Source organism: Malaclemys terrapin, chromosome 5 (assembly GCF_027887155.1).
Source record: "Malaclemys terrapin pileata isolate rMalTer1 chromosome 5, rMalTer1.hap1, whole genome shotgun sequence".
Taxonomy (NCBI): Eukaryota; Metazoa; Chordata; order Testudines; family Emydidae; genus Malaclemys; species Malaclemys terrapin.
In genome coordinates, this window is record NC_071509.1 from 23,760,095 (window position 1) to 23,786,342 (window position 26,248).

Here is a 26,248-nt window from a genome sequence, read left to right on the forward strand (position 1 = left end):
CTGGTCTACACTAACCCCCCCAATTCGAACTAAGGTACGCAACTTCAGCTACGTGAGTAACGCAGCTGAAGTTGACGTACCTTAGTTCGAACTTACCGTGGTCCAGACGCGGCAGGCAGGCTCCCCTGTTGATTCCATGTAGTCCTCTCACCGAGCAGCATTACCGGAGTCGACGGCGAGCACTTCTGGGTTCGATTTATCGCGTCCAGACAAGATGCGATAAATCGAACCCAGAAGTTCAATTGCCTGCCGCTGAACCAGCGCGTAAGTATAGACAAGCCCTTAGTGACTTCATTCATGCAAGTAAATGGGTTCTGTGTTGCAAACAACCCCTTCATATGAAAACTGGTCTTTGAACAAAAAAACTATTTTATGCCAAAGATACTTAAGATATCTTTGGCCTTAAGGTCCAAAATCATGACCATTACAGAGACGGAGTAGTCATGAAGTCCATCCTCTAGCCATTGTAGTATTGCCTGCTAGAGTGTGTTTTCTAATGTTTGGTCATCAAGCACTGTGTGAAAGACCATCTAAAAAATCCATTTTATCAAAATATATTCATTTTTTTATAATTGTATGCATTGTTTGGGTAAAGTTTCTTTAGTTTAATGTTTCCAACTATACTGCTGTGATCCCATCAGCTTTCATAATCTAAGCAGGGTTGGGCTGGGTCACTAATGGAAAATGTTGATGGTGTACCTATGGAAGTAGAGTTCTTCTTTGAGTGCTTGCTCATATTGATTCCATTCTAGGTGTGCGCGCGCCCACATGCACAACTGTCGGAGACTTTTGCCTTAGTGGTATCCGTAGGGCCAACTGTGTCGCCCTCTGGAGTGCTGCGCTCATGCGGCAGTTTATCAGGAACCACCGGCCCTACGCCTCTCAGTTCCTTCTTACCGCCCATGACGGTTGGTTGGTGTGCCTGGTCTTGCTTAGCAAGAACATTAGTGGATTTTCATTGTTTAGATCATTCTTCTTTGTTATTTAGTCGAGTGATTAGTTAGCTGTTAAGTGCACAGTAGTAGTTCAGTAGTTAGAGTCCCAGCTGGGACTTTGTCCCGAAGCGGGGCATGCCCCGTTCCCCAGGCTCCAAGCCGTGTTCTGATCAGTGACCCTCACGAGAGTTGTTTGAAGTGCCTGGGGGAGCTCCATAGAAAAGAAAAGTGCCTGATCTGCAAAAATTTTCATCCCAAACTCAAAAAGAACGGGATATTCGATTGAGGGCCCTCCTCATGGAGGCTGCTCTGCACCCAGCATCGGAGCCCTCGGATTTGGACTCCATGCCAGGTACTTCGGCATCGGCACGCAGTGCACCGCCAGCACCGGGATCCGCCAGGCACCTTTTCCCCTCTCCGGTACCAAAGAATTGGTCTAAATCAACTGGGCCACAGTCATTGCGCAAGGGGACTTCGGGCAAAGAACCTGTGTTAGGCCTCATGCCTGCAATGGTGGCTCTCTGGGATACCACTGTGGTCGGACCCCCAGCACAGCCAAGGACCCGACTCTGGGGAGAGGTACAGGGTCCCAGCCCATTTTCAGCGACACCTGCGCCCGAAGCGGGCGTGGCGGCCAAAGAACAGTTAGGGTGACTAGCACCACAGACGCCTGGCCGCACGGTGGATCCCACCAAGACACCAGTTCAGATGACCAAATCGGCTATGGGACTGCCCCTAAAGGCAGTGGAACATCCTCAGTCCCCAGTCTGCAGGCATTGTTCCCCTTGCCACAGTCAAGGACCCCGGCACTGCAACCTTGGTCTCCAGTCAGGAGGCCCAGATCTCAGACGCCACTTTCCCCACCTGTGAGACATGGAACTCTGGAGTCGCGATGCCGATCCCCATACACCCGGTACCAACAGTCCTCCCACCAGAGATCGCCAAGGCGCAGGTCACCATCGCCTCACAGATCTCCCAGGTGTCAGTCCCCTCCAGCAGAAGACCGTTCCTGGTCGCAGCACCGATCACCGGGACCCTGATACCGTTCTACAGGCAGGCACCAGCCCTCGCCTTCCCCGTACCACCAGCGAGAGTCAGTCGACAGACAGGCTTCCACAGTCCCGCCCTGGTCACTGGAAGGGCAGTGGTCCAGGTCGGTTGGACAGTTCAGCTCTTCCTTTGTAAAGGACAAATCGTCCCCTATCTGGGAGCCCGCAAGATCAAGGGCAATGGGCCACCCAGTGGCAATACTGGAACCCGTGGGGGTGTTTCTTATGCCTGCACCGTACTCCACCACTCCTCCCAGGTGGCTTTGGACAACATACCCCTGGCGCAGCTGGCACCAGTGTTGGAGCAAGGGGCCAAATCCAAAGCAGCAGTTTCGCAGAAGGCCCCAGTGGCCAAAGAACAGTCCTGACGCAGCACGGGGACGCTCCCCTCCCTCCAGCGATGCAGTCGTCAGTGGCAGGGCCCTCGCAAACCGGCAGCTCCTCCCCTTCCCCCCACCCCTGATGACTTCAGGGAGCACCAAGCCCTACTTAAAAGGGTGGCAGCCAACCTGAACTTAGAGGTTGAGGAGCTAGCTGAGGAGCCTGATGACCTCTTCAATGTCATCCCCTCCTCTGCCCAGCCCGGGTGGCATTGCCCGTTCATCCAGGGGTCCTGAAGATCACCACATCAGGGTGGCAGACCCTCTCTTCCATTCCGCCCACATCCAAGAATGCGGAAAAGAAGTATTATGTCCCCACAAAGGGGGTTGAATATTTACATATACACTCTCCCCCGGGGGCCCTGGTCATATCTGCTGTCAATGAAAAGGCCAGGTGGGTAGCACCTCCAAAAATAAAGATGCCAAGAGGCTGGACTTATTTGGCAGAAAGATTTTATTCAACAGCAAGCCTCCAATTTAGGGTCTCAAACTATCAGGCCCTATTTGGCAGATACAATTACAACCTGTGGGACTCAGTCAGCAAGTTCAGGGAGAGCCTCCCACATGATCGGGCACTGGAGTTCACCACTCTGGTAGAAGAGGGCCAGGCTAGGGGTGCCCTCCAGATGGCCTGGGATGCCACAGATTTGGCGTCCAGCGTGGTCGCCTCTGCAATAGCCTTGAGGCATAGCTCCTGGTTACAGACCTCCGGGTTGTCCCAGGAGATGCAGTCCACCCTCCAGGACCTCCCTTTCAAGGGAACGGGGCTTCTCTCAGAGCTGACTGATGCAAGGCTCCATGGCCTGAAAGACTCCCGGGCCACCCTCCGCTCCTTGGGCCTGCAAGCCATTCCGTCCACCGCAGCCTCCGCCGTCATCAAGGTCTTGGGGTATCCCGAGATCCAGCCCCTACAAAAAGAAGGACAAAGACGGGGTTTTAAGCAATGCCACCAGTCGTCATCTCACCCATCTGCCCAGCCTGGTACTTCCAGGGACTAAGGCAGCCAAAAGCAGTCATTTTGAGGATGCGTCCGAGGACAACGCCCCAGTCACTGCAACGGATCCGCTTCCCGTCTTCCTCAACTTCCTCCACCCTTTCCGGTCAGCCTGGTCCCATATCACCTTGGACCACTAGGTGCTCGACACAGTCTCGTTGGGCTATACCCTGCAGTTTGTAGCCGACCAACCTTCCATCCTCCTTCCCGTCCCTCTTCAGGGACCCTTCTCACGAGCAACTCCTCATTCAGGAGGTCTTTTAACCTTACACGGTTTTCTACAAGGACAAGGTCCAACTAAGACCGCACCCAGCCTTCCTTCCACAAGGTAGTCTCTCAGTTTCATTCAAGCCAAGATATTTACTTACTGGTCTTCTTACTGAAGCCGCATAAGTCGGAAGAGGAATGCAGGCTGCATACCCTCAACGTCAGACAAGCACTGGCCTTTTATATTGACAGTACCAGGCCGTTCTGTAAGTCAACACAATTATTCGTCACTGTGGCCGACAGACTGAAAGGTCACCCTGTTTCTGCTCAGATAATATCTTCCTGCATTCACTTTTGCTATGATCAAGCACAGATGCCGCTCCCACCGATCATCACCACCCATTCTACCAGGGCATAGGCCTCTTCGGCAGCCTTTTTGGCTCAAGTGCCTATCCAGGATATCTGGTCGTCGGTCCATACACCTCTACCTCAATATAACGCTGTCCTCAGGAGCCAAAAAATCTTACCACGTTATAGGTGAAACCGCATTATATTGAACTTGCTTTGATCCTCCAGAGTGCACAGTCCCACCCTCCCCCCCGGAGCACTGCTTTACCACATTATATCCGAATTCGTGTTATATCGGGTCACCTTATATCGGGGTAGAGGTGTACCTTCACAGCCTGCTATGCACTTACTCAGCAGGCCCTGGATGATGCTGGCTTCGGTAGAGCGGTACTGCAAGCCGCCAAGCAGTGAACTCCAAGCCCACCTCTGTGGATAGTGCTTGTGAATCACCTAGAATGGAATCAACATGAGCAAGCACTCAAAGAAGAAAAAATGGTTACTTACCTTTTGTTCTTAAAGCACTTCACAAACATTAATGTATTACACCCTATAATAGCCCTTTGAGGGGTTGTTTCCTCCCATTCTGCAGATGGGTAAACTGAGACACAAAAGGGTTAAATTGTGGTTGTGTCTTAAAAGTGGCATTGTGTGGTTCCCTTTTTCTTGTGCCTGACAGACTTCTATGTCACATTTGCTCAGTTTCCATATGAAAAGAGGCTTTTTACAAACATATTTGCACACTCCATCCATGTCTGTCAGACTGGGCTCTGTCTAGCCTCATCTAACTGTACAACCCCCTTGTCTTCAGATTATGTTTTCAGTTACACTAGTGCAAACCAATGAAAGGCTAGTGGGCTTATGTAAGTGTTGTTGAAGGCATAACGTGAAGACTACATGAGTTACAGAGGTGTACCTGAAAGTTTAGTCTGGCTTGCAGAATCTCTGCTATTGCTGTTGATATGAAACAGCTTTACTGCCACAGTCCAGAGTGGGCTCGGGGGACTGGCAGTAAGAAAAAGAATGTTTGTGTAAAATGAGCACATGTGATATGAAAATCAGAGAAACGATTAATATGGAACCACACATGTCATACTTGCTTATTTCTGGGGCAGAATTGCACTTTCCTAAAAGTCACAGATACAGTCTGCAGTAGGTATGGGAAGAGAACCCAGGAGTTCTGATACTCAGTTACCTGCTTTAACCACTAGATAATATTCCTTCCCTAATAATTCCCCCCTTCTTTCGCATGGAATCAGTGATTTGTTAGCTCATGGGTTGAGCTCCTTTCTTTGCATTTGTTTTCATAAAACGGGTATTAAAACATCTGTTTGTAGAAAATCATATCCGTGATTACAAGGGGAGCTTTTCGGACTAAAATAATATCCGCATCCAGAGGACAGTGTAGGCAGCTTTCCGTTCTGAGGGGTACCTCCACATTTGTAGCAGCAGTGCAATGCCAGTGCCGAAAGCAACATAACGCAGCTGCCCAACGCTCTTTTTTTTTCACAAGACTCTGATCCAATTGCCATATATGACAGTAGGTTTGATGGTAATAACACAGGCCAGAGTGTATGGGGGTTGGCCTGATTGAATGTCAGACAGGAGGGAATTTTAAAGGGGATATATGTGGACTAAAGACCATCTTGGTGGCTGCTAGCTCGTTTGAAGTCCCCTGCCACTCTCCACTCCACCCAACCAATGGTAATGGGCAGGGGAGATGGTCCTTTTCACTTCAGTCTAGGGGTGCTTTTACAAAAGGTGTGTCATTGCAATGGGGAGCACAAGCTCCTCTTTAGCACTTGGAGAGTAGCGTGGGAAAGTTATTTCTTCTCTCCCTCTTAGCCTGCTGGGGCTACTTATGTGAATTGCTAGACGGAGAGGTCTTCATATCTGCCTGTAAAACATCCAGCACTTTGTTGGTACTTTACTAGGGCCGTAACTCGCACAGGCTGAAGAGAAAGACAGGCAGATTGAGGATGCCAATGTCACATTTGATAATGGTAAATAATCGCCTTCTTCTAACATGGAGCAAAGAGCTAAATGAGAATAAGAATCACAGGGGCTTGGCCTTAAGGCTACTTTTTCTCCCTCTCTTTCATTCTTGCACTCCTATATAGAACCCTCCCCAGCCACCACTTTTAAAGAGACAGTATACCTATCTTCAGAGTTAGGAAGCAGTGGCCAGGAAGCAAGGAGTTCATTTACTCAAGTTCTTCTCACTTAGCGCATCTCCGTCACTCTGTGGAATGCAGGGAGTTTTTCTTTTTCTGGAGGGTTCTATATAGCAGGCAACCTGTTCTCTGGCTTACTACATGGCCAGTATCTTATCTGCAGCCTGTATCATGGAAGATGGTGGGTAATTTCTGGTGACTAGAGCCTTTGGGTTTTACAAGCATGTAAAAGAAAGAAAGGTAGGTCAAATATTGGGCCTTCCAGCCTTGATAGTGTTAATTTAAAATAGTATATAGTAATTGTGGAAATTGATGAGTTCAGTACAGGTGAGCACCCTATAATTAACTCAAATGCTTATGTAGTAGGAGCATGTAGGCCCAGCACCTGGGAACACCAGGAATGTAATCCTGGCCGTTGAAGTCAATGCCAAAACACCTAATGATTTCAGTGGGACCAGGATTCCACACCTAGATGGCAAGCCCCTTGAGGCAGGTACTCTGTCTTCTATTTGGCCCTGATCCTGTAAACACTTACCTTGTGTGCCTCGTCCCACTGACGTCAATAAGACACAATGTGTGTGTTCACATGATCAGACCTATGTTGGTACAATAGTTCGGACTACAGACTCCTGATCTAGTTGGGGCCTCCAGGCACTATTGTAATAGAAAAAAATATTAACGAGATAGTTCAGGCTGCACAAAAATGTCCAGCCTAGACATTTTCAGCCTTTTCATTCCAACAGTCCATTTTCACATGCTAAGAACTGAAATATTTTTAATTTTTTGGGACTGCAATTTGACAGGTGTATTTTTAAACCAGTTTAGCTTTAAATTGATCCCCCAAAAAATGAAAAGCCTGCAGTGTGCTGACTTTACATGGTCCTAGACTTTAAAATAATGCTTCATTTCATACAAACTTGGATTGACTTTCTCAATGGATTGGTGTCGGCAGATGGCATATATGAATGCTACTTCTGTCTCTGTGTGTGGGGGGGGGAGAGGGAGGAAAACTCTCTTCTTCCCACCCTCCCCTCATACTGAAATTTAAAATATTGAAGGAATTTTGTTCAGTCTTTCCATGAAAGACTCTTTTTTGAGTAGACACTGCATGAGATTGTATTAGCATTCAAAAATCATAAGTCAGATCCCCAAATAATGAGATTATATTAAAAATACATTTTTATTTGCCTTTTTGAGCCATTAGGAGATGCTCAAGTCACATTTTCATGATTTTCTCTGTGACCAGGAGGGATGCAAACTTAGTTGTTTTAAATGAAAGCTGAGATTCTTGTGTATTCATATGACTCCAGGTCCTGGGGCTTTAAGAAAATCAACATATATTCTAAGACTCTTGATGAAATCATGAGATTTGGCCACACTGATGTTTCAGCTTCAAAAGTTGTGAGTAAAAACTATGAGCATGTGAAAACAGCAATTATTGTGGCACCATAATTATAGAAGGGGCATCAAAGCACTCATCCAGAACACCATGGAAGTACAAGTTTGAAACTGTGTATGAAACACAGTAACGTTCCACCTAGAAATTGATGAACCCAGTCTTCACCAGCTGAAGATGGATCCCTTGAACCCCAAAATGTTCACATACTGAATTTTTGAATATGCATTTGCTTCAGAGTTTGCCGTGAGCTTCCTATGATAGTGCATCATTTTTATTCAAAATTTAATTAAAACCCAATTAAGCACTTTGGGAAAGCTTTCCCTTAAGTGTGTGAGGTATTTCAAGAACAGTATTTACTCGAGTGCATGACTTGCACATACTATTCTGTGGTTGCTGCCAAATCATTTCCCTCTGTTCTGTCTGTAACTTCCATTACTATCTGCCTTTGCCAAAATTAACTAACTGTGTGGTGTGACCAGATGCTGAAAACATGAGCTGTTGTATCAAGGTCATGCAGGAGACAGGAATGAATGTTCCCAGAAACTGAATGGTCAAGTTTCTTTACAAATAAAACACTAAGATACTTCCACTAAACAGAAGCACAGGAATTAAATCTGACCATAAGTTGTATATGTATCTGGTCTGGATGCCAAAGTTGTTGTTGTTAAGTGGTATTCATACCCTGCTACTGACAAGAGAGAGCGAGCGCTGGGGCCAGACCTCAAGATGCAGAATTGCATGAGTTGTGTGGCCCTCAAAAGAGTGTGGGTGTGTTTGGGGGGCAGGGAGGAAGGGAGTAGAGTGGTAACAGGCCTGAGAGGAGGGATAGGCCACTGTTTAGGCTGCTAGCCTGGGAAGCAAGAGACCTCGGTTCAGTTCCTTGCTCTGCTAGCTTCTTCCTGTATGACCTTGGGTAAGGCACTTAGATTCTCTGGGCCTCAATTCCCCTTCAGAAACTACAATAACAGGGCCATATAAGTACTTTAGATAGATACTTGGTTTGCTTAGTATGCCCTTAAAGGGGGGATTCAGCTCGAGTAACTAGAAAAGGACATTATTTGATGCCATCTTTGTTATGTCTTAATGGTTTCCATATCAAATTTGCTCAGTTTGCAAATAAAAGACATTTTTATTTCAGCCGTGCAAACAGCCTGGGATCTGAATGTTAAGCTTGTATTCTGGCTTGCGTACCATCACTGGGAGTGAAGGTTCTGTGGGCCAACTTCTCTCACTAGATAAATCATGTGATGTCACAAGTATAAATGAGGGCAGAATTTGGCCCTACATTTGGAACTTAGTTCACATTTCTGTTAATGATGGCTCAACCACAATAAAATGCATTCCTCTCTTAGTTGGGTGGACTCTGCTGTGTTAGCAAGGGCAAAAGGCAGTAAAACCATATATACGTCATTCAGGACAGCAGATGCTACTCTGACTACACCCAGGGAGGAGAGTTGTTAATTAAGAAGGTCCCACTTTTGCATAGTCACTTTTCTGGCCATATCTACACTTTAAGGCATCTAAGGCAATCAAGAACTCAAACATTCCCCTCAACACCGGGTACTCCAGTATGAAGATTGGTAGGTGGCAACCCCATCTAAGAATCAAAACCAAACTGTGTGCACAGAGAAAACAGGAAAAGTAAAAGCCTTTTGCCTTTATATTTTTTCAGGCCTTATTTGACAGATGCAGTTTTTGAGCTCCCATAAATTCTATCAAAATCCGTCTCCTTCTGTGAATTTTTTTTCTTTCTTTGCAGAAGAGGGGCGCATAAAATAACTCACATTTCCTAAAAGATATTTGCAATTAGTATGATCTATGCTTCAGTGTCAATGTTACTGTGACCACTGAACATCACATAATGAATATGAAAAATCCATTTAAACCACACACTCAAGAGTATCAGATACGGCTCTGCAATTTGGTCAGTACATCATTATTTCTTCATTAGAAAGAGAGCAGCTGGGTAGCATACTAGGCAGCAGTGCTGTCCCCTGGCTTGCAGGACCTTGGATCTAATCCCATTTTTTAGTCATAATGAAATGAATTTGGTGGTGTCAGCTGAGTTCATGTTGCAAAACTGCAAGTGCTGGCAGCTTCTGTACTCAGGAGAGGCTTGGAGATTAGCTCGTCTAGAAATTGAAACCTTTCACCTCTAGACATTATGGCTCCTCCAGGTCATTCATGAAGCGACTTAGTGAGGCAATGTGGAGAAGCTCAAGCAGTGGCAGCCTGCCTAACATATTGCCTATGGATAAAGAGAATAATTTCCACACTGCTGTTTTAACCTTCAGGATAGCAAATATTCTTAGTGCTTCATCTCGAATAAAGTCCTCTGCTCAGCAAAATAAAATTTTTCTGTTCTTTGTCTTGTGTGTCAATGAAACCATTTTATATATCTTTTTAAGGTGATAAAAGATGTTTGCAGCAACTGCACTGGAGCGATAGATTCAGATGGACCATCATCTAGTTCTCCGATACACAAGACAGAACTGGAAAAGGTAAAGTTAAAGAATTACTAATACAAAGATAGATGATGATGTTATATTATGGAGGTGTCAATAGTGACTCTAAAGTTCAGGTTGCATTTACCCTTAAAGCAGGACTCTAATTAATGATTGAATTCAGTCTCTACATTTGGCACAGTAACTGTGTAGCTGTTTCAGTAAAATACTTGGTAATTTTTGCAGAGGAACCATTTTAAGATGTCGCATTTTTAGAAATTTTGCCCCTTCTTCCTCACATTTCTTTGGGTTCCTCAGATAAGTTGCCCAGTTCCCAAAGACTCCAAATTGCTCTCACATTCTGATAACATCTCTGGCACAGGCCATTTTTTAAATGAAATACACACACAATTATTCCTCATATTCAGGCAACCCAAAATTGGCCAACTTCATATCCATCAGCAGCTTTTTGTTTTAGATGCTTACCAGCAGGCATGCTGAGTAGCACGGGACATGGTGGGTGAGCTCTGGTGTAGAGATGGACCTGTGGGGGCAGAGGGAAACAAGCAGGGATGTGGAGCCTGGGGAGGAACGGGTGGTGGGGATATGATGAGCTGGACTGGGGTTTTGGAGGCCTGGCAGAGGAAGTCCATTCTATATTGAGGCTTGAGCACCCCGGCATACCGAGGTAGCAGTGTTTAGAGCCTGTGAAGTGCTCATGTCTTGGCACAGAGACACTTGGCTCCCTGACTCACTAAGGGTATATCTACACTGCAGTTAGACCCCCCGTGGCTGGCCCATGCCAGCTGATTCGAGCTTACAGGCTGTTTAATTGTGGTGAGACATTGAGGCTTAGGCTGTAGCCTGAACTCTGAGACCTCCCAAGGCCCCAGAACCTAGGCTCTAGCCCAAGCCAAAACATTTACACCGTAATTGAACAGCCCCTTAGCCCAAGCCCCGCAAACCCAAGTCAGCTGGCATGGGCCAGCCGTGGGTTTTTAATTGTGGTGTAGACATACCCTGAGGCAGCAGACTAACAATGAACAGGATGTCTGTGAAGTGAGGCATGAACGCACCAAGTGCTCACCATGGCAGCGCTGCTTTAGGCCCCTAGCCTGCGTGACATCTGCGCAGTCAGACCCCAGTGCAAGATGGCAGTCCTATTTGTTATGGGCCAACTCCTGGTCCCGTTAAAGATTAATGTTTAAAAGTCCCATTGACTAGGATTTGACCTCAAGAGTCTGGAGGTCAAAGTCCATACTTAGGTAGCCTAGATTTACATTTTTGTATTGCCATTGGCATCAATGGAATTTATCTCCATTTACACCAGTATAACTAAGATCAGGATTTGGCTTATGGTAATTAAGGTATATTTTTATATAATTTCCCTTGCCTGTTATATATATTTTGTATATTATATTTCTAGATTCTAAAATGTTGCTGTCTATTAATATGCTAAACAGCAAGATCAAGTAAGAAGTGCTCATAGATGAAAGAAATCTTCAAAATGATATTTTTAATGAATGCTTTAGATATACATTTACAATTGACAGCCTTACACAAACAACGCATTTTTATAGGTAGCATTTCAGACCTTTCAATGTATGCAAGAAAAAAGTCTGTTCAATTAAGTTTTTAGCACTCTGTACCGGCTGGGAAGGAAACACACAAGGGTGCGGTATAAAGTTTTCCTTGCCACAAATTTGGGATGCCGATGTTACTCATAAGTGGTGAAACCATGAATGAGTTATGTAAAACGTGTTAAACAGATGCCAATAAAAAGTTTTATGGCATGCCACAACATATGAGTTTTGTTTATGCCACACCTTTTAGGTAATCGCTATTTTATAAACTTTAGATTTTTAATTTTTTTATTAGTAATATACACATAATTCCTAGTCTCTAATTTCACAGACTTTTTTATAGTCTCAGACTCTAAGGGAACCATTGTGATAATCTAAGATGACCTCTTGCACATTGCAGGCCACAGAACCGCACCCCCATACTGCTGTAATAGAGCCATAACCTCTGGCTGAGTTACTGAAATCATAATTTCAAGACTTCCAGTTGCAGAGAATCCACCATTTACTCTAGTTCATACCAGCAAGGGACCTTTACTTACACACATCGAAAGTACTGAAATTCTACCTATAGAAATGTGTTGTGTTTGGTAGGTTGTCAGTTGTAAATGTATACCTAAAGCATTCATTAAAGATATAGTTTTGAAGATTTATTGTATGTAAAATGAGCACTTGTTGGTTAGCACATTAATAGAGAACAACATTTTAGAATCTAGAAATGTAATAAAATATATTATGGGTAACATGGTTCATTGTTAGATTTGGGTTACATGATTCGTCTGTTACTCTTCAAAGGATAAAAGAATGGGATATATTTGGCAATACAGTTCTAGTGTGTGCTTAGTTTTGTTTTGTTTTAATGCTTGTGTGGTGACATAAGAAATCTATGTAATGTAAATGAACTCTTGACTATCTCATATTTGTCCTCAGGATGGATGCTTGGCATATATTTAATTTAATAATAAGCATAACTTTAATTTGACTGATGACACATCATTTGGCCAGTGTGACCACATGAGAAATGACCTAATTTATTTTGTCCATGCAGAAATTGTCCTCCGAGAGGCCAAGCTCAGATGGGGAGGGTGCTATAGAAAATGGAATCGCTGCTGTGTGTAATGGAAAAGAACAAGGTGAATCCCAGATGCAGAGTGTGTTTTACATATTCAGTATAAAGAATATAATTTTTTTTTCTTTTATGACGTAGGGGAATAGGCAATAATGCTTTGTAAATAATGTAATTAGTCTTATATCTACCCTGAAAGTTGAACTGTGCCAGGCTTGGATTACGTAAACCTTTACATTGGTGGATATTAGACTATCTTCATTCTAGTTAACAGTTATCCACATGTAACATTGATGTAAGTGACAGTAGGATCAAGGTCCATATGTAAGTTTTGAAATGACTTTTTCCTGTGTTTATAAAGTATGCTGTCTTCAATGGGGGAGTTGAGCCAATCACTAAGTGCATGTAAGGTTTTCCCCTATAATTTTAAACAGGAAGGGTATCATAGAATTTTATAAGGGAAGACAAGAATCATGTATGCTAAATGACTTTAAAATGATGTACTCCACTTTGGAGTCAGAAAGTTTGTTCCCAGTCCTTAGATTCCAAGCTGAGGGACATTCCAAATTCAATTTCCTGAGTAAGGTCTGCAAAATCAATCCCCAGATTATCTTTTTGTTTCCCCTTGAAGAAAAGACTCCTGTAAATAGGTGATACCAACCTAGTTAGCTTGACATATACCAATACTCAGTCTTGTTCAGAAGAGCACATCTCCTTTAATCAGTACTTTCCTGTAGCTGTGAAAAAGCTGATGTAAGCTCTATTGGAAAACAGTTGCATCAGCACTGGCTTTTGGGCAAGCACTGTGTCTCCCCTTCCTGACACAAATGGGTGTTTCTTTCCTTTGGGTGTTTTAGTTTGTAATCTTGGCCCTCCTTTTCCAATGGAGATTTTGAACGAATCTCCCAAATGTATAGATCTCCACACCCCAGTCAACAGAATGGAGCACAGTAGCTCACTATGACGTCTATATCCAAAATGTATGGCTACATTTACATACTACAGAAACTTTCATAAAACTACAGACGGCATAAAAAATTGTGTTGCTGTAGACACTCAAGTTGGTTTCATGTGTCTGTGGTACGGAAGTCCAGAATATGTGCATAGTCCACGATTTTCACAAGTGACTAGTGATTTGAGTGCCCAACTTGAGGCACCTTATAGGGGCTTGATTTTCAAAAGAGTGCTGAATGCACACCCTCTGAAAATCAGGCCCATTTGAAGTATCCGAAGCTGGGCAATCAAAAGCACTAGTCACTTGAAACTCTTGGCCTTCAACTCTGTCACAGTAGAGTTAGACTTTTGTAGTAATGAAGAGACTAATACAAAATAATGACATTTAATGCATTAACACATGGTTGTCATCACTAAATCATTTTAAGTGGTTCTGAATGAGTTGCAGGGTTCTTTTCTAAATCAGCTGTAACAGTGAGAGCGAAAGCTCAGTTAGCCATGTGAAGGGATGCTGGCTTCACTGTGCACTGATCTCCCTTCTGCTCCCACAGAGCTGCTGCCCCCCTCTCTCACCAGCATCTTGTTTTGCTGTGGTGAAGGAGGTGAGAAGAAATGGCTTACTTGCCAGTCTGTCTTGAGATCAGGGGATGTATCCCTTTCACATACTGCAGGAGAAAGAGGTTGGGAGAAAGGTCATTTCCTCTGCCTTTCTTCTCCATGACGGAATAAAATGCCATGGGGAGTGAAGGTGGAGGAAGCAAGAACATTAGAATTCACGTGGGCTCCTTTCATTGCATTTTCCCGGAGCTGGGAATTCTTCCCTTGCACTTTCCACTTTAATGAGCTTGATTTGACTTTCTTTGAATTCTAGGGGGGTGTGGGCATTATTCCTCAAACCCAGACATAAGCATTCTTCTTCCCTCCCTCCCCTACTCCACAGCTGCAGATGTTCTTAAGCTGCTGCTGTGTGAGATAGCAGCCTGTCTTCAGTCAAGTGCTGCCTCCTGCTGTCTCCCTATGCTCATGATGATATGAGCAGATGGGATGCTCTCCTTCCCTAGAACTTTGGGAATTCGTTGCATGTAGGGACAGCACAATATTAGGTTACATCAACCCTGCAGATCCCTGGGCAGGATTTAGCTTTTTGTTCCCACACACAAATCATCATTCTACTGAAGGTTTTCAGATAATCCACTTTCACCTATGAAAACAGGACTCCCCCACTGCATATATGTTGGTAGCAGTGTCTCAATGAAAGAGACAGTCTTGATGACGGATGGAATTTCTAATGATTTCCCGTGTTAACAAATAACAAAGGCTAAAAAAAATACAACAAATTGTGGTTTGAGAATTTGTGAATTATTTCTCTTTTGTGTACATTCTTTCCCGTGACTTGCCAAGTCACATAATTTGTACCAGTTATTTTTTTAAGTCAACATTTCACATTTCAATTCTTATCTTTCAAATGAACCTTGTATTTGTTTTTTGGGGGTCTCAGTTCAGACCCACAGAGTTGTTTTTTGTGCTTGCATGCTTGTGTATGTGGAGAGGGGGAAAGATGGTTCTAACAAACTAAAACTCAGCTCAGTTCTGTCAAAACCACTAAGTTAAATTTCATTTCTTGTCTGTCAACTAAGGTTGAGCTCAAAATGGGCCCATGTTTGCAATAATAGTTAATTGGGGCTGAGTTTTATATTGTTGATAAAACTCAAACCAGATTATTGTGGTTCTGGTTTCACAAAGAAAGTTTTGTGCAGCTCTGTTTTTTTTTATTGGTTGTGATTGTCTACTATATTTTTAAAAAAATATATACTGTAGGCTCTTCAGTCATTTAGCCACTTTTGAAAGTTGTGTCCCCAGCACTGATCCTGTTCACTTCAATGGAAGCAAGTTAAGTTCAGCACCAAATTGTATGTGCAGACCAATCATAATCATGCATTATTTTAAGTTCCCATATGTAATGATTAGATCTAGTAAACTATTTTTTCTGCACTGTCCTTTCCATAAAAATGAACAGCAGCTCCTAGTCATTGGGAGTGTTAAGTGATCTTGATTATTCCATTATAAAGGAAAGGTATCTTATAATACATGCCTTTCCCAAAGACCCATTCTGATCTGTATAGTTACCTTGACCTAGTTCCAATAGCAGGGATATTTTTGCCAGGCATATACTTACTAAAAGAATGGGCTGATTCATTGCCAGGGCATTATGTTGGAAATGCTTTTAAGGAACAATGACAGGAGATCATCCAACGTCCTTTATTGTTCCAGTGCAGTCAGGTTGAATGTACAGCATGGAATTACCCTAACAACACTTCTGAATTAGAAGATGGTTAAAGTGGAGAGGAGCAATTAGACTGATGAATTTTAATGATAAACTTGCTTTAGTCTTACCTTTCTGTGTGCCATGTTTTTGATATTGTGCTGGGCATGTGATAGGGACATCAGCATTAATGGCGCATGCAATTGCGCGTCTCTTGTCAGAAGGCAGCTGTTTTGTCCAAATGCTCATGTTAAGAATGAAATCAGTTTTGTGCTTGTATATTTGCAGTGCAGTTGTTTTCCTTTCTATTTTGATCCATGCGCTTTAATATAATTGGTTTCATTCAAACATACTAAGATGTCCATGTTTGTTTTCTTGATAGTTAAGAGGAAGAAGAGTTCCAAGTCAGAGACCAAGGGCACAGTGACTAAAGTAACAGGGAAAAAAATAACAAAGATCATCAGTTTAGGAAAGAAAAAGCCATCAACAGATGAACAGACCTCATCAGCTGAGGAAGATGTTCCAACATGTGGTAAGTGATTTGACTCTCTTAAATTCTCAAGCTTACACTGCAACTAAAGCACTATAGACTCCTAGCCTAGCCGTTCATATACAATTGCTCCTACTGCAGTGGTTTTCAAACTAGTTGGTATTATGTAAAACTTCACAAGGTAACTAATTTCTTGTAGGCCATTTCCCCCCTCAATCCTGATTCCCCTTCCCTGTAGGAACCATAGTACTTGATAACATCAGGATAGTATTTAAATATTTAAGGATACCAGGTGAAAATGTGATAGGTGGAGTTGCTTGCTTAACTCTTTTCCATCCCAAAATTTTGTATCCATGCTATTTATTCTCTCTCTCCCTGTAGGTATGTGTATATTTAGTGCTGACCTTTCGCTCAGTCCCAACAGCTCCTTTCCTTTCCAGGACACTTTACAATTAGGTTTTGTTTTCCTGTTTTAGTAACAACTCCATATGCGAACACAGCTCAATTTAAATCAAAGAAACACCTACAAAAAAGAAAGCCATGAAGCAGCTATACAGGGTTCAAAGGTGCCCAAAGGGATTATTTTCCCCTTTAGATGATCAGAAAAGTCTCTGTAAACCCTAAAAGAGGTCATTCATGGGGCAGCAAATGGCAGAAAGCATTATTGCTTAAAGCCTGACTGATAGAAGCAACTTCATGGACTGTGTCATAGACACAAGTGGTCCACAGACCACAGCTTGAGAATCACATGTATAAGCAAATTTTTTTATTAAAAATATGTTTGTGTGTATGTGTGTGTGATATATAAGAGAGTACAGATGTGTTTATCAACCAAAAAGAGCAGCTGGAAAAAGCACAACTGACCTTCTGCAACATCTGGCTTCCATGGAAGCTAAAAACTTTCTGGGCTTTGCAGTTAATTGACTACTCTCTATTATGTGAGATATTTCTTTTCCCAGAATATGTTCCTCTAGACTATAGTTATATAATGTAATCTGTAGTATTTCTATACTGTCCATTATCTCCTATCTGGGCACTAAATATAGTTGTTAGTATTGTTGGTAATGGGCTCTACTCGGCACTCTTTCTAGGTTTTATTTGGAAATACATATTACTAGTGCTTCTGCTTTGATAATTGTCGGAAGCCTTTGCAGAAGAAGGAGTTTTGCATCATTTTCCGAATTTGGCTCGTTCCTGTTGGCTGCTCCATAGGTTGCGGCTTTTTTCGCTGAGCATGCCTTACTTCCAAATCAAAGAAGGGAAGGAAAAAGACAAATGAAGTTGTGGTGAGGTGACACAGTGTGAGAAAAGGAAATCCCCCTGCACTCTGGCAATCACAAGGAGGATTCTTCAAAGTTGGATTGCTTTTCTTTGTAAATCTGGCCAATAGACAGAGTCCAAAGCTGTCTCTCCTTCTCCCCTTGGCCCGCCCCTCATTTAAGACCATTCACAGGACATGGATACATGTTGATTTTTGAAAGTTAAATAGGGCTATTTGGGAGGAAAAAAAAGGGGGGGGGTTTCCTCTTTTAATTCAGGGAAAGTACATTGGACTGGGAGAGCTTCTGTGAGAGGCACAATGGGATTAAAAAGAGAGATTTTGCTTAAATAATAGGAACCCCTCATCGTTCCTAAATAGGTCAGCCGCCATGTATATGAGAAGGCTTTTCCATCCCTGCAGTTGTATCATTTTGCACCAACTATACAATCTCTTCCATCTTCAAGAGGGGGAAGGTTGGGGTGTGGTGGGGTGGACAATACTGAGAATCCTAAGTAACCAAGATCAGGAGGCTCTTTCCTTCTCCAGTTTTCCACTTTTTTTATTTTGTGGGGGAGAGATGGGAGGTTGGTGGCATCTTCCAAGGGTTGCACAGTTCAGATATGCTGATATATCCTGCTGGATCAAGCCCTGAAGTTGTAACTGTGATGTTGGAATGGAAACCCAGAAAAATTAAGCCATATAACTCATAATTTTAATGAAAACCAAAAAGATAGCTATCCAGAATGATTAAGAGCTTTCCTCCTTGTGACTGAAAATGAAAATCGGCAGTGAGGTAAAAGATGAGTCATTTCATATAAATTCTGCCCTGAAGAAGATGTCATTCAATCCTTTCCTCTTTTAATACACTCCTTGGAAGTGGAAATATACTGTCTATAATTCATGCACCATATGTGATTGGGAGCCAAGTTCAAAGGTCCTTTTCTCTTCCAGTATAAACTACTGGTTTAACTAAACCTAATATGAAGGTGTTCTTGGGTTTTTTTTGTTTTGTTTAGTTTTTAATTTTAATTTCAGTGAAATCCCAGTGGAGATTTTTTGATTCTGCTTTAAAATTTCCATGCAGTGAACTCAAAGAACGGCAGAAGTGGGTGTTTTACACAAAATTAAATACGATGAGCAACAAGTAAAACTGATCACTCTGGTTTAGCTATTCTAGCTAAGTAGAATGAAGTGTCAAATGAATCCAGTTTAATGGGTCTTTATGGAATTGTTTTCAGACAATATTGACACAAGCTCACTCTCTGATCATCTCACAGTAGCACAGGGTTTTCTCCCAGTGCCCTGCAGTCCCCTTTACACATAGTTCACTGAAACTCCACCACTATATTTAACTTACCGTCTGTATTCATACAACATTTCACTGGGTTTATAACCAGTTAATGGCATGGTTGGTTCTACACATCTTGCACACAAGAAACATAATTAATAACACATGGTAACTATGGGCCTGTAATGGTGTTTTGCCCTCATCAGCAGCTTAGGTTGCATACGGTTGTTTTCCTGCAGCCAGGTCATAACATTCATATTTTGCTGTTTAGCTGGGACCTCGTAATCATGCCTGTGTAACCACTTTTGCTGATCTTGCTTCCTTCCAACTCTCTAAGCAGTGGGACGTCTTTTGAGTGCTTAGGCCCATGTGCTGCTGGTGCTGTTTTATGTGCATGTCCATTAGTCCCCTTGTTCCTTGTTGAGTCATCATGGGTTAGCTGTCACTATTTTCCCAGTAAGCACTATGAAAACACAATTAGCAGTGATAGATCTGGATGTATCCATAGAACTGTAGAATACAGTTCAGTTGTGAAAAAGCTGTGTGGGCACAAATCAGCTGTGCATGTAACTCTCACATGAGCAGGTTATGTTTCTAGTGTAGTCTAGGATATACTGAAACCTTTTAAATAGTGTTTTTAAACATCATCCTACTTTGGGGTTCACTGTGGGAACACCTCTTGACTCCCACTCCCGCACTCCATTTTTACTAAAATCTCAGGGAAACCCTGTGGCAGAGGAGCTCTGGAATATTCAGCCATAACTGCCACTAACTCAGCACAGTCATTTGCATATGTTCAGAATATGACCAGGATCAAATCTTTATAAGCCATGCTTTCTGAGTTACTGGTACAGTGAGAGTTTCAATAAAAAAAATTTAAAAGGCCATTTATTTGTCTTTCTAAAATCATCTGGATTTTCAATCTGCACATACAGGAATAAATTTTATATGAACTAGCATTACATTGAAAAAGCAGTTTCTTTTTTAAAATAAGTGAAGGATAAAATACCTCGTATTTTGTTTTATTGCAGGATATCTGAATGTGCTCTCAAATAACCGGTGGCGTGAACGCTGGTGCAGAGTGAAAGATAATAAGCTCATTTTCCATAAGGACAGAACAGATCTGAAGACCCACATTGTTTCTATTCCTCTGCGTGGCTGTGAAGTCATTCCAGGCTTGGATTCCAAGCATCCCTTGACATTCCGTCTGCTTCGAAATGGGCAGGAGGTCGCAGTGTTAGAGGTGCGATGTTTATTGATGTGCATACTTTGCAGAGATGCACATGGGCTAATTACCGCTCGTTCATGCAACCTGCCTTTCAAAATGCTTTCCATGGTTAAATAATACAGTTACAGAGCTGGGTAACAAACATTACAGAAAGAAACAAATTAAGAGTTACAGGCAAAAGAGACTTATCTGGATGAGAATTGATGTAAGGGGAAAACCCTAATATTGTTGATTTTTAACTCACAACAGTCTTCCCTGTTAAGATGTTTTCTGTAAAAAGCAACAGAGGGTCCTGTGGCACCTTTAAGACTAACAGAAGTATTGGGAGCATAAGCTTTCGTGGGTAAGAACCTCACTTCTTCAGATGCAAGTGCATCCACGAAAGCTTATGCTCCCAATACTTCCGTTAGTCTTAAAGGTGCCACAGGACCCTCTGTTGCTTTTTACAGATTCAGACTAACACGGCTACCCCTCTGATACAAGATGTTTTCTGCTGTCTCTCTCTCCACTCTGACCGTTTCTCTTCCCTTTATAAGTGCTTATGCACCTCCCCTGTTAATCTTCTATCAAGGAGGTAACTCAGAATGCAGATGACTGAGCGCTAATTAAGTAACTTTGCTGTGGCTCACTACGCTGAAGATTACAGCTCTGGATCTGTACTTCTCCTGGGCATATTAATCAACTTCAAGATTTGTTATTCTGAAGTCATCATCAGGGGTGTATCTGTACTAGAGAAATTTGGTTCCTAGCCACAAGTTGGGCCTCCTACCATGCACACCACACATGTAAACAGTGAAACACTCCCAGTTGTACACAGTCCATTATACCATCATTTACATTAGACTTGTTTCAAGCAAGGCTAAGCACTGTGTACTCTTCCAGCATTGGATGGGAAAAGCTAGCATAATAGCTCCCGCATTGCAAATAGCCTTAATGCTACTCTCCCGTAGTAGTGTCCTCTCTAGTCTGCATTCTGCTGCACATGGGTCAAATTTGCCAGAAGAAAGTTACCTGTCTCAATAGTACTGCCTGCACTATAAAGCTTATAGAGGTGCATTTATTTTATGAGCATCAATTTCTTCCAAACCACCGTCCCACAGTGAGCGAAGCATCCTTCCATGGAAATATGCATGTCTCAGGCAGATGGACAGGTGTTGCTGACTTCTGGGACAACCAAGTGTCTGAGCACCTTGCTGAGGAAGGAGTTATTTGGTCTGGCAGGCAATGGTAGCAAAAGATCGAGATCCTTAATAATACCAACCAGGCAAGAAGAAAGACCTGTCAATTTTTCTAAGGAGCCGAACAGAGTACTTGGTACCCATCCTTCCCTGGAGTCTAATGCGATGCTGGAGAGTACAGAAGCTCCCTGTCTTGCAGCTGAGTAGCAGGATGATAAGGTGGAAGAGCAAGATGCAGACCACAGGGCTAAGGAACTGGACCAGGGATTACCCAAGAACTTGCCAGGATCTCTGGGAGGTTAAAAAGATGGAAGACACAATCGCGATGTTGAGAACAAAATTAGTTGTTAGGACATGAAGAGAAGAAATTCTTTAATGGCCTATACGTCAATGCTAGGAGGCTGGGTAACAACCAAGAGGAATTGGAATTGTTCATTTATGAGCATAAATTTGATCAAGTTGGTATTACTGAAACCTGGTGGGAAGATTCTCATGACTGGGATGTTAAATCAAGGGTTATAACCTGTTAAGGAAGATTCAATGGGGGAGGGGAAGGGGCACTCTAGGCCAAAAATGGCATTATCTGTTTCCAAGTCACTGATAATTCAGAAAAAAAATTATCTTGAATGCTTAATGATCAGTGTCCTAACAGCTAAAACACAAGATGGGGGTATTAGTTGGTGTCTGCCACAGACCACCAAATCACACTAGAGAACAGGATGACTGCCTCCTTATGCACCTATCATAACATAAGGAAAAAAAACTATGTAATCATTGGGGGCTTTAATTTGAGTGATGTATGCTGGAGGTCTTATGCTGCCTGTATTAAAACATCCTTGAAACTACAAGGATACTATAGATGACAATTTTCTAACTTAAAAAGTGTTGCATCCAACCTGGGGAATTCTATATCACACCTCATCTTGACAGATAAAGAGGAACTAAAAATTTGTGGCAACTTAAGTAAAAGTGATAAACACTTGATCACATTTGTAATGTGCAAACAGAATGAAGTCTAGACCAGTGATGTACTTGGTGCTTTAAAAGGACCAGTTTCACAAAGCTGAAAACAATTAAAGGCCAGATCAGCTGGGAAGAAGAAATTAATCAGAGAAATGTAAATGATAGTTGGCAATTGTTTAAGAATATTTAACAAGAGGCCCAAAAAGCTTCAACTGAGGAAGAAGGTCATAATAATGCAGAAAAAGCAGAAGTGTTCAATAAATATTTCTGTTCTGTACTGGAGGGAGGAAGGGACACATTCATTCATTTAGTCCTCTCAGGAGGATGTTAAATAGCAGCTACTAAAGTTAGACATTTTTAAATCAGCAGGTCTGGATAACTTGCCTCCAAGAGTTTTAAAAGATTTGGCTAAGGAACTCGCTAGACCATTAATGTTGATTTTCAATAACTCTTGGGGCACTGGGGAAGTTCCAGAAGCCTGGAAAAAAGCTAATGTGCCGATTTTTAAAAAGGGGTAAACATGGTGACCTGGGTAATAATAGGTTTGTCTGTCTGACATCAATCCTGGGTAAGATAATGGAGTTCTTATACGGGACTCTATTAATAAAGAATTATAAGGGTGATTAATGGAGGGTAATTAATGCTGTTCAACACAGGTTTATGGAAAATAGATCCTGTCAAACTAACTTATCTTTTTTTGATGAGATTAAAAATTTGGTTGATAAAGGTAGTAGTGTTGTAATATACTTAAGCTGGGTCTACACTACCCGCCTGAATCGGCGGGTAGAAATCGACCTCTCGGGGATCGATTTATCGCGTCCTGTCGGGACGCGACAGTCGATCCCCGAATCAACGCTCTTACTCCATCAGCGGAGGTGGGAGTAAGCACCGTCGATGGGAAGCCGCAGAGGTCGATTTTGCCGCCGTCCCTACAGCGGGGTAAGTCGGCTGCGATACGTCGAATTCAGCTACGCTATTCGCGTAGCTGAATTTGCGTATCTTAAATCGACACCCCCCCCCGTAGTGAAGATGTAGCCTTAGACTTCTGTAAGATACATGACATTTTGATCAAAAAACTAGAAAGATATAAAATTAATATAGCACACATTAAAAGGATTCAAACCTGGTTAACTGATCGGTCTCAAAATGTAAACGGGAATCATCATTGAATGAATGTGTTTTTAGAGAGGTCCTGCACAGATAGGTTCTTGCCCCTATACTTTTTAACATTTTTATTAATGACCTAGAAGAAAACATGAAGTCATCACTGATAAAGTTTACAGATAACAAAAAATAATTAGTGGAGTGGTAAATAATGAAGAGGACAGATCACTGATACAGAGTGATCTGGATCACTTGGTGAGCTGGGCGCAAGCAAACAATATGCACTTTGAATATGGCTAAAGGTAAATGCATACATCTAGGAACAAAGGATGTAGGTCATAGTTACAAGATGGGGGAGTCTATCTTGGGAAGCAGTAACTCTGAAAAAGATTTGGGGGTTCTTTTGGATAATCATCTGAACATGAGCCCTCAGCGCGATGCTTTGGCCAAAAGCGCTAATACAATCCTTGGATGCGTTGATGGGAATCTCAAGTAGGAGTAGAGAGGTTATTTTACCTTGGCATTTGGCACGAGTGTGATCACTGCTGGAATTCTGCGTTGAGTTCTGGTGTCCACAGTTCAAGAAGGATGGTGATAAATTGGAGAGTGTTCAGAGAAGAGCCACGAGAATGATTAAAGGGTTAGAAAAAATGCCTTATAGTGATTGACTCAGAGAGCTCAATCTACTTAGCTTAACAAGGAGAAGGTTAAGGGGTGACTTGATTACAGTCCATAAGTACTCCATGGGGAACAAAGATTTAATCATGGGCTTTTCAGACTAGCAGAGAAAGGTGTAACATGATCCAATGGCTGGAAGTTGAAGCAAGGCAAATTCAGACAAGAAATAAGACATAATTTTTTAGCGGTCTGGGTAATTACCCCCATTGGAACAACTTGCCATGGGTCATGGTGGATTCTCCATCACTGACAATATTTAAATCAAGATTGGATGTTTTTCTAAAAGACATGCTGTAGGAGTTATTTTGGGGAAGTTGTGTTGCCTGTGTTATGTAGGAGGTCAGACTAGATGACCACAGTGGTCCCTTCTAGACTTGGATTCTGTGAGTCCAAAGACCAAGAGAAGACAGCTACTGACAACCACTGAGCCAATTTGAGAGAACGCACTCTTGCTTAACACAGGGAATAGCTGTAAAATGGAAAACTACACTAAAGAGTTCCATAGTTGTATTATTTAATATCTTTGCAACAAATCCAAGGGTAGGAACAGCCCCCTCGCCCCCCCTCCAAAAGTCAGAATAAAACAGCATAGGACGTTTCAAATGAGCTAAAATAAGTCATTTTCAGTGCTTATTTAAAAACAAACGAACAATGAAAAGTGGCTCCAGGGTAGCTCTATTGACTTTTTATTGGTTAAATTTGGACACCTTAGATAAAGATAACATGTAGTGGCATTTGTAAGGAAACTAGTGGGAGGCAGACTTTCATTTTCAGTCTCTGGTCGGATACTTTGAACACTCAGGTTTTCTTAAGTGCAGATCAGATCAGTGTCTTGTCCTTGAAGAAGGGTCATGCTACATATGCCCAGTACAGGTTATTTGGATGACGATTTACAAGAACAGGAAACGAATGAAGTGTAATATAAAGAAGAGGAACTACAGTAAGGAAATGAGATAAAGGAAAAAATCTTTGAGTCTGTTACATTGAATAAAGAAACTTTAAGTAAATAAATATTGAAATGCCTATAAAATTGCATGACATTTTTCAAAAACTGAAAATCATTCAGTTTCAAAAACTAAAAAACTAGAATGATTTCCACAATTTTAATATGTCCTTCCCCCCCATTTTTCAACCTGCTTTAGTATTTCTTTGTCCAAGATTATCCTGCCTTTACAATTTGGACAAGTTACCTTTCTTAAAAGCTTAGCCTTGTAGTGGAAAACATTTGTCTCAGCTTTCTGAAATCTAAAATAAGCAAGGTGCATACCTAGATACACTGGCTTCGTGCATTTGTTTTCCTTCTTTTGCTGGAACTGTTCGTATTGCTTTACTCCTTAATCTATTAACATGTTGCTTTAAATGTGTTCGTTATGGCAGAATAACCTCAGTGAATATTACTTTTTGTTAGCATAGTTTGGCAAAGGTCATCCAGAGCCTCACGTGCATCATTATATTAACATGTTAGTAAATAAAAGCGTAATTATGAAGTAATTAATATTAAAAAGCCTGTTGTTTCAGTAATAATTTATGAGTTTATATAAGATCTTCTCATCATCATAGGCTTCATCATCTGAAGACATGGGCAGATGGATTGGGATTTTACTGTCTGAAACCGGTTCATCTACAGATCCTGGAGCCCTGCACTATGATTATATTGATGTGGAGATGACTGCAAGCGTCATACAAGCTGCAAAACAGACCTTCTGGTAAGATGCATTAAAAGGAATTTAAGGGCGTTTTCAGTAATTTCAGAATTTGCAGCTTTATGTTAGTTCTAATATCAAGAGACCTTATCAAACCTTCCCTTTTTTGCCAAGATATTAAATTCTTGAGGGATTGAAATCTTGACTTAAGCATTCGAGATCTGTTTAAGATTATCTTGCTGGCATCCGGCTAAGTATTACAAGAGAGGCAGAATATGTCCACTTTTATGATGTATTCAACCCTCACACTTAGAGTGTAAGAGGAATCTAGTTTCAAATTAGGTGCTATTTTAACCCCTTCTTTCTGGCAGCCCTAAAGCTTTAAATGATCAAATAAGTTGAAGCTTGGCCACAATTCAGTCACAATAGTTTACGCTGGTTATATTCACTTTCCAAGTTTTAACAGAACTAATGTAAATTCACAGAATTGGTTTAGCCCTCAGTACTCAGCAAAAATACTGATTTTATGTGTCATTACAACAACCTGTAACCCACTAACCCTCCTTTGTCCTGTGACTGCAGAGGTGTGAATTGCCCACTTCACCTTAAATGGTCTCTTGCAACA

General features: G+C 42.1%; 1 protein-coding gene across 4 annotated transcripts in view; it reads left to right on the forward strand.

The window, feature by feature from the left end:
* AFAP1 (actin filament associated protein 1) overlaps window positions 1–26,248 on the forward strand; it is a 177,056-nt gene that overhangs the window by 124,250 nt on the left and 26,558 nt on the right. For all 4 annotated transcript variants that reach the window (XM_054030627.1, XM_054030630.1, XM_054030629.1 and 1 more), the window contains 5 exons: window positions 9,892–9,984; window positions 12,556–12,640; window positions 16,173–16,322; window positions 19,861–20,072; window positions 25,541–25,686. In XM_054030627.1, coding sequence (XP_053886602.1) covers window positions 9,892–9,984; window positions 12,556–12,640; window positions 16,173–16,322; window positions 19,861–20,072; window positions 25,541–25,686 — 686 coding nt within the window. The remainder of the gene's footprint in view (window positions 1–9,891; window positions 9,985–12,555; window positions 12,641–16,172; window positions 16,323–19,860; window positions 20,073–25,540; window positions 25,687–26,248) is intronic.